Source organism: Morone saxatilis, unplaced genomic scaffold, assembly GCF_004916995.1.
Source record: "Morone saxatilis isolate NCDOM2014 unplaced genomic scaffold, NCSU_SB_2.0 Contig17, whole genome shotgun sequence".
Lineage (NCBI taxonomy): Eukaryota > Metazoa > Chordata > Actinopteri > Moronidae > Morone > Morone saxatilis.
In genome coordinates this window covers 652,519-660,017 of record NW_023339729.1, presented here as the reverse complement: position 1 = coordinate 660,017, position 7,499 = coordinate 652,519, and the positions used below count along the sequence as shown (strand labels likewise).

The following is a 7,499-nucleotide window of genomic DNA, read 5'->3' as shown; positions in this document are numbered from 1 at the left end:
TGGTCTTGTTTGTCTTAGCTTATTTAGACAACACAGCATCTCTTATCTTCCAGTCTCCTCTAATTATAGATGCTATATATGGCCATCATCCTCTATCTTTCTTGTTCATCCCTCCATTCTTATTACTGCTGCATTCCTCTGTCATCACTGAATGCCTGCATTGTTGATGATTCTTAATCTGCTCATCATCCCTCATTGCTTCTTAATCCCTCAGTTGCCTCCTTATTCCTTCATCCATCCTCATCCTATTTTCATCCTTCAACCCCTCTTTCATCCACCTTTTTCACCTTTTTCATCTTCCATCTGACATCTTCCCACACTTCAGCCTTCCATTTCAGGTTGCAATCCCTCCTTCTTAGGTTTCTGAACATAATGGCTTTTTGTGTCTGTTTCAGATGGCCTGGCTGACTGTATGGACCCAGACTGCTGTCTGCAGCCCTCCTGTCAGAACCAGTTATACTGCAAAGGGTCACCTGACCCAGGGGAGGTGCTCAGCCAGTCTCCATCCTCATTGGCCCCTCAGCAAGTAATGAGCTTAAATCAGAAATGAAGTCCAAATAAGAATGTTATGTCCTGGTACAAATCCCTTTTAGAAATCACCTTTTAGTGTAGCAAAAAGAGAGGGCTGACATGAGTGCATCTTTCTATTTATTTTCTATTTTATTTTCCTTAGGCTGCCAGGTCTTTCTACCAGCGCATTCACTTCTTAGTTGGTCCTGAATCCACTCACGTCATCACTGGAGACAGTCCGTTCAATAAAAGGTAATCATGTCTCTGTCTGTGTTTTCTTTTCTTTTTTTCATCAGTGAATTCGGGGCATACAGCAACATGAGTGGTCAGACGGGCTGTTAACAAATACACAGTTTAATCATGCATTTCACACTGTGTTTGAAGATGAAAGCACAGGTTTGTTGTAAACAATCGATTTTGCAGAGCTATTTCCTGCGCACAGTTTTTCCATTGCAGTGACTGCACTTGTGCATTCACATACAGATAGTTTGGTTTTGACTAGGGCTGCATGATGTAGTAAATAAAATCAAATTGTGATTATTTTGACTGGGACTGCGATATGATTCATGATTAGTGGAAATAACCATTTTTCATCACAATGTTCATTTTTAATTAAACAACTATTAAAATCATGATGATGTGACATTTGTAGGGGTAACTAAGTTAAACTAGGGGTTTTAATGCAACTTCAGTTACTGAGTGATTAAGATGGTGAGTGGAATGTAATCAGAACCATTGGGAATCATGGCTACAATTACAAGATAAGATATACTTAATTTTCTATCATGTAAATAGTGTTTCCCTCAGTATGAAGTATGAAACAGTTTCAGGCTTCTGTTTTGTGCTGGATGGAAACGCTTTCCACAGACATAGAGGGAAAAAATCACCTTGCCTAGCCAGGGCGCCTGCACAGCTCTTTAAAGAAGGGGTAAAGTTACTTCCTGTTCTTCTTATTCAAACACTGTTGTTTTTCTTCTTAGTGGGATCATGGATCATTTGGGTCTTTTCTTTGTGTTCTTTGATTGCTTGACTCATAATGCTGCCTGCAGGTCATAGCTTAACCTACTTTTATTTGCCATAATACGAGCAGTTGCAGGTAGGTTTTCAGTCTGAATGAATACAACAAAAAAAGTGACACACAATATAAAGATTTAAAGCCTGCCATTTTTCCTTGCCAAAAGCCATTTCTGCCCACATCTGCCTCAGACATATCATTCATTAAATATGATAAGAGAGAAAGAGAGGGTGGCAGTCTTCAAAATATACAGTGAAAGGAAAACTGAAACGTGACGGCAATTCTGTTCAGCCATTTTTCTGCTTTTGTCACATTTTTTATTCTACCTTGAATGTTTATTAGACCTCAAAACAGTATGAGTCTGTGTTTGTGTGTGGGTGTGTGAGGATTTGTGTGTGGGTGGTGGAAGGGTGTTTTAAATTACACCTTTACCCTTTAAAAGACAAAGAAATTATATTTTAATTTCCCCTTGAACTAACAAGGAAAACTTAGACAAATATCATACTTATGGAGGAAGACAAACTTACACAGTGGCAAACAGCGTTTGCACACATGCAGAAGTAAACATTCACAGTACACATCTAGGACAAGTTTCCGATGGACGTGATCAGTGGGATGTGGTAGAAAACAAACTGGAGTGATTGACATCATATAAAGAGATTAACTTGTGAAGTTGTTTTTGTGCCATGAACTTCATTAATCACAAAAATAATGGAAAGATCCCAAGAAGCATCCCTATCTCTTAGCTCCGAGTGCACAATTATCTATTAGCTCTGGCAATTTTTTCAGAGGAAAAGATTTTAATAAGCTATTGGAAGGTTTAACACTGAAACTGCAGGAAGAAGCACCTGTTCTAATGTGAGACAGCTCAGAAAAATGAATCACAAACAGGTGTGATCCTGTGTGACTCAATCAATAATACAACATCAGCAGTGGGAGAATTATTCAGAATAACTTAGGTAAAAAGAGCTAGAACACATATATATATAACGCTTGGTAGAGTCCTTATCGCAGCAGTAAAATGTTGGCAACTGGTTAGATCTAAAGCTATTCTGCTATAAGTGAGGACTGATTTCAACACATAATGGGATCAAAAACAAATATATGGACATTTGACCATGGATCAGTTCATAACCCTCACAAGGAGTGAGGGGAATGGTGTGTTTTCCAGCACTGGTTTGCCCAACCATAGGGACTCAATTAGCTCAATTACTACAATGAAATATCAGGTAAATTCTTTTGTAAATGTTGCATCGTTCAGCTTTAATAAATATAAGCTTTCTCTGTGTCTCTCTCTCCAGCTTGGTGTCAATAATTCGTGGTCAGGTGTTGACAGCCGACGGAACACCTCTGATTGGAGTCAACGTGACATTTGTCCACTATCCTGAACATGGATACACCGTAACACGCAAGGATGGCATGTGTGTATTCATTTATATTTTTACACAATATTTGTAACCTTCTGTTTTCTATGTACCTTGCATCCTCCACCAAAATTGTTTCACCTGACACTTCCATAGAATCAATGGAAGATAGAGCTGCCAAATACTAACAGGGCACCTGATCATGTAGAACTGGAGACAGATTGTGTATCCAAAGCTTCCAGGCCACTGTCATTCTTTGCACTGTTTTAAATCAAACATACCTACCCTACAGTGTCCTCATTTCACCCTACGGTGTCCTCATTATGGAGGTTGACTCAGATCTGTAGCCAGCCTCAAGTGGCCGTTAGGGAAACTGCAATTTTGATTTCTGTGTGGGCTTAATTTGCCAGCCATGGAGGTTGCCCTTTGGCATTAGCTGAAATGAGACAGACCTTAAACCAACTGTACGCCGCTGTATTCCTTCCTTCCTTGGTCCGTGGTGTTTATATCAGGACAGTGAGTGTCTGTTTTCCTCTTCAGTGCATTTCCTCTGGTTCCACAGACTATACCCAGAACCCACAGACATTATACACACACTACCAAATGTAGATTTTTTGTTCACAGGTTGAGGTTTCAGAGAATCAGGGAATATTGATCCGGAATCTCCTTAGCTCTGTGACAATGATGCCTATTCGCCTTGCAGGTCAATCGCTGGATTGGTTGTCCATGAGGGTACATACAGTTTTTCGCTTTTGTTTCTGACCAAGTGGTGGTGGTCCCTCTGGATGCGGTGGTCCAGACAGGACAGTTTGAGCCAGGTTCTGTTTGGGACACCTTTTCGAGTCCCTCCCCTGACTGGGAGGAGCAGATCGGGCTGCTCAGTTGTGAGTGCAGTGGCCGAAAAGACCCTCTGCCTCAGTCCAGGGGCTTAGTGACTGAGTCATACACCCACTGCTGGCATGCCAGGTTATGGTTAGGGCCTCCCAGGCTTCACAGTCCTGCCCCCATCCCTCGTTGTCTGGGACCTCCTTCTCAACCTTTCCGTCTAGGAGACCTTATAGCACTTAACACATTGCATAAAACACATAAAGCACTTGATTAAAAGCCAGTTCAGCAAAACAAAGGGAAAGCACTTTAATCACGTCAATGCTATGCTCTGCTCCACCCCCCACATCCACTCCAGGCTCTATCTTCAATCTCAAGAACATCAGCTGAAGAGGTGTGAATGTGTGTAGGAGTAGAAGTGTAAGACTCTTAAAAATGCATTGGATTCACATCAGCTTATAAGACACACTCCAGTACACACATATACACGGGAACACAGAGTACCAAAGGCATACAAACGCATGCTCAGCAATATATTGATATATAATGATATGCACACACAGTATACACACTCCTTGGGAAAGGCTTGTAAAGGAGAGAGGCACAAACACACTCATAGAATTTAAATGAGCCAATTACACCCTCAAAGTTCAGCATTTAAGAGCCCGTTCACTGTACAGCTGTTGAGGCAAATCCCCTGTGCTTTAAGAGTTTTAGTATTAAAACAACTCACTCAGGAAAGTTTTAATCAAGCAAATTTGTATATCCCAATATATTGGGATATTTACACTGTTCTTCAGCTGACAGCAGTTTTTTCTAGCACTTTCGGTACAAGTTTATTCTTTTGTTTGTTACGGATTTTTTGCAGGTTTGATCTCCTGGCCAATGGTGGGGCATCCCTAACATTGAGTTTTGAGCGTGCTCCATTCCTTACTCAATACAGAACTGTGTGGGTGCCATGGAACGTCTTCTATGTGATGGACACACTGGTCATGAAGAAGGTGAGCACTTACTTACTCACTTTAAATGTCATTTTGAAGCTTTCATATTTGACTTTTTGTTAGGTTCCTCTGACTGATCAAGCAGTTATTGAATTTGTTACTGATATAATTATTTAATTACGATTTGGAGCAAAATGACATTCCTAGCGGTGGTCAAATGTTTTTTTATGATATATGATACACTATCTGAATGACACTGACTCACTGGCTGACTCAATAAGTGACTAATGAACTCATTGTTTCACAGTCAATGAATTGATGCATCAGTGACTAACTGGCACATGTTATGTCCGGCTGTTTCAGGAGGAGAATGACATTCCTAGCTGTGACCTGAGTGGTTTCATCAGACCCAGTCCTGTCATTGTTGCTTCTCCTCTGTCTACGTTTTACCGAAGTTCACCTGAGGATGGCCCCATCCTACCTGAAACACAGGTAATAAACAGAGGAGGGATTTTTGGTAACTAGACCAATTTTCACAGCCAGTATTTAGCACTGGGCCTGTCAGTGTGTGGTCATGAATAAGTTTGTGATGGAAATTTAAAGTTATCAGAAAGTATATGTAAAAACTTAACTTAAACTTTTATAGTTTTTAACAAAACTTTAGAATGGTAACACATATGTATGTATACACACAACTCACATGCAAGTTGATGGAATTTCCGAGTAGCCTAACGTATTCTGAAAATATCATATGTAGTGACTATGTATATAAAGATAGAAACTAAAGAGCTTAGGGTTCCAATTTAAAAATACCTACCAGTCAAAAACAGTATAGTTCTCAGTAGAACATAATTCTGACACCATGTAAACACCAACTAAGTTCAGTCAGAAGCCTATATAAAACACCAGTAGCTTTTATTCAGTCATCACTTAGTATTCGCTGACTACATTTTTTTAATCCCTTTTATATCTAAGCCTTATCAATTCAGCTTTCACAGATTTTTCCTGAAAAAATAAGATTGGTTCCTCCTGATTTTTACCTGCATTTTATGTCCATACACATCCAAGATCGATAAGACACAATTCCATGCAATTTACAGCAAACTGCACCTTTTGGCAATGGCCATGCCTGTTGAAAATACCTTTAATAATACAAGAAAAATAGGGAAAAGCTGATTGTGAGCCACAGCCCTTCAAAGTGAATAAAAATAAATAAATAGATATCTGCTATAACAGCTATAGTTTTTAAAGAGCTTAAATGTGACTATTTTCTTTCTGTTGAAAATGGCAACATGGACTCAGGGACACTGGATTTAAAAAAATGTTCTGACATGACTGTATAGAGACAAAATCGAGAAAATAAGCAGCCGATTAATAGATAATGAAAATAATCATTACATATTTTTTTTAATTAGGCTTTTAAGTTAGTTTTCATCTGGATTTGAAAAATGCAGAAATAATTGATTGTATAAAGATTATCAACAATACAAATGTATTATTTATATGTGTGTGTGTGTGTGTGTGTGTGGTAGGTGTCGTGTGTGTTGTGTGTGTGTGTGTGTGTGAATTTAATGACAATAATTGTTTTCATACACTATGGTTTTCATTTCATTATGAAAGCTACAATTGGCACAATGATAAAAAATGTAACTGAGTAAAATGCCATTGTGCTTCACTCCTGTTTGAAACATCTGCTGTACCAAAGAAAATTCTGAAAAAATGAAAAGAAAAAATATTTCTTAGTTGTTTTCTGTCACACAGTTTAACACTTACTATCAACACCACTGATGGAAGTTTATGAAGTCTGTCATAGAAACTACTAAACACTTACACATTTTAGTTTTGTTGCTGGACAAACAGACAGGACTAGGGCAATCACACACACTCACTCACACATATTAATAAGATACATGTACACATACTTACCACAGCTGAGGAATTGTGGCTCTGGAGTGGTTGTTTTTATAGGAAACTAGTAGTATCTGCACACACACAGAGACACACATGCACACATAGAGCCCCACCCTGTGTCCTGCCACTGATTGCCCATAAGCCTAATAACACGTCTCTCTTTGCAGGAAACTGAGGCTCATCATGGAGGAATTTTGTAATTGCATACACATTACACCATGTTATCTTTGTGTGGTGTGTGTATGTGTGGGTTATGTGTTAGAAAGGGAAAGAAAGAGAGGAAGAAAGAGGTAGTGTCAATGCGACAGAGAGAAATTGAGAGAGTTGAATACAAAGAGAAGCAGGTGTGTGCATGTGTTTTCTGGTTCTTTATTGTCACATTGCATTAATCTGTCTACAGAGGAAATGAAACAGATGACAGAACTCCATGTCTGTTTTTATATTTTTACAACCCTGAACCAGTGCACCGTATTTTTTATTCAACAAGCGTGTGTGCATGTGCCTGTCTATCTGCGATAAAGGGAAAGAGTTTGTGCATGAAGGAAAGTGTGTGATATGTGTGTGAGGCGCGTGTCTGAGGTAAGTGTGTGTGTATGTTAGAGTGAGAGTGCAGATCAAAAGCAAGGGAATGGAAAGCCGCTACTTAGCTTTTGGTGGAGCTGAGTCCATTAGAGAGGAGGGCAGTGAAAAGGGCAGTCTTAAAGGGGATGTAATGGATCTGTAATGAACACTAAATGCCTGGCTAATGAAAAGGCAATAGTGCAGTTGAAAAATATAACACTAGAACAGTCCAAACGGACCATTTCCCTGAGGAGCTTTTTTTTCTGTATTATTTTACATTTCTTCCTCATCTCCTTTTTCTTGGAGTCTGCCTCTTCATCAAAGGTTTTCCTTGTCTTCTCAACTTCTGGCCCTTTTGTACACAGTTGAGAC

At 39.3% G+C, this 7,499-nt stretch overlaps 1 protein-coding gene across 1 annotated transcript; it reads left to right on the top strand.

Annotated features, from left to right (window-relative positions):
- Positions 1-399: 399 nt before the first annotated feature.
- Positions 400-6,177, top strand: LOC118326915 (teneurin-3-like). Its single transcript, XM_035660079.1, has 5 exons — positions 400-526; positions 674-762; positions 2,827-2,946; positions 4,583-4,715; positions 5,019-6,177. Exons 1-5 carry the CDS (start codon positions 413-415, stop codon positions 5,178-5,180), a joined length of 618 nt encoding a protein of 205 aa, XP_035515972.1. The 5' UTR covers positions 400-412; the 3' UTR covers positions 5,181-6,177.
- The last annotated feature ends 1,322 nt before the right edge of the window (positions 6,178-7,499 follow it).

Coding starts and splice junctions, on each gene's coding strand:
- LOC118326915 (XM_035660079.1), top strand. CDS start 413: ATGGACCCAGACTGCTGTCTGCAGCCCTCCTGTCAGAACCAGTTATAC. Junction 2,947..4,582: donor GTAACACGCAAGGATGGCAT/GTGTGTATTCAT, acceptor GATTTTTTGCAG/GTTTGATCTCCTGGCCAATG. Junction 4,716..5,018: donor ACACACTGGTCATGAAGAAG/GTGAGCACTTAC, acceptor CGGCTGTTTCAG/GAGGAGAATGACATTCCTAG.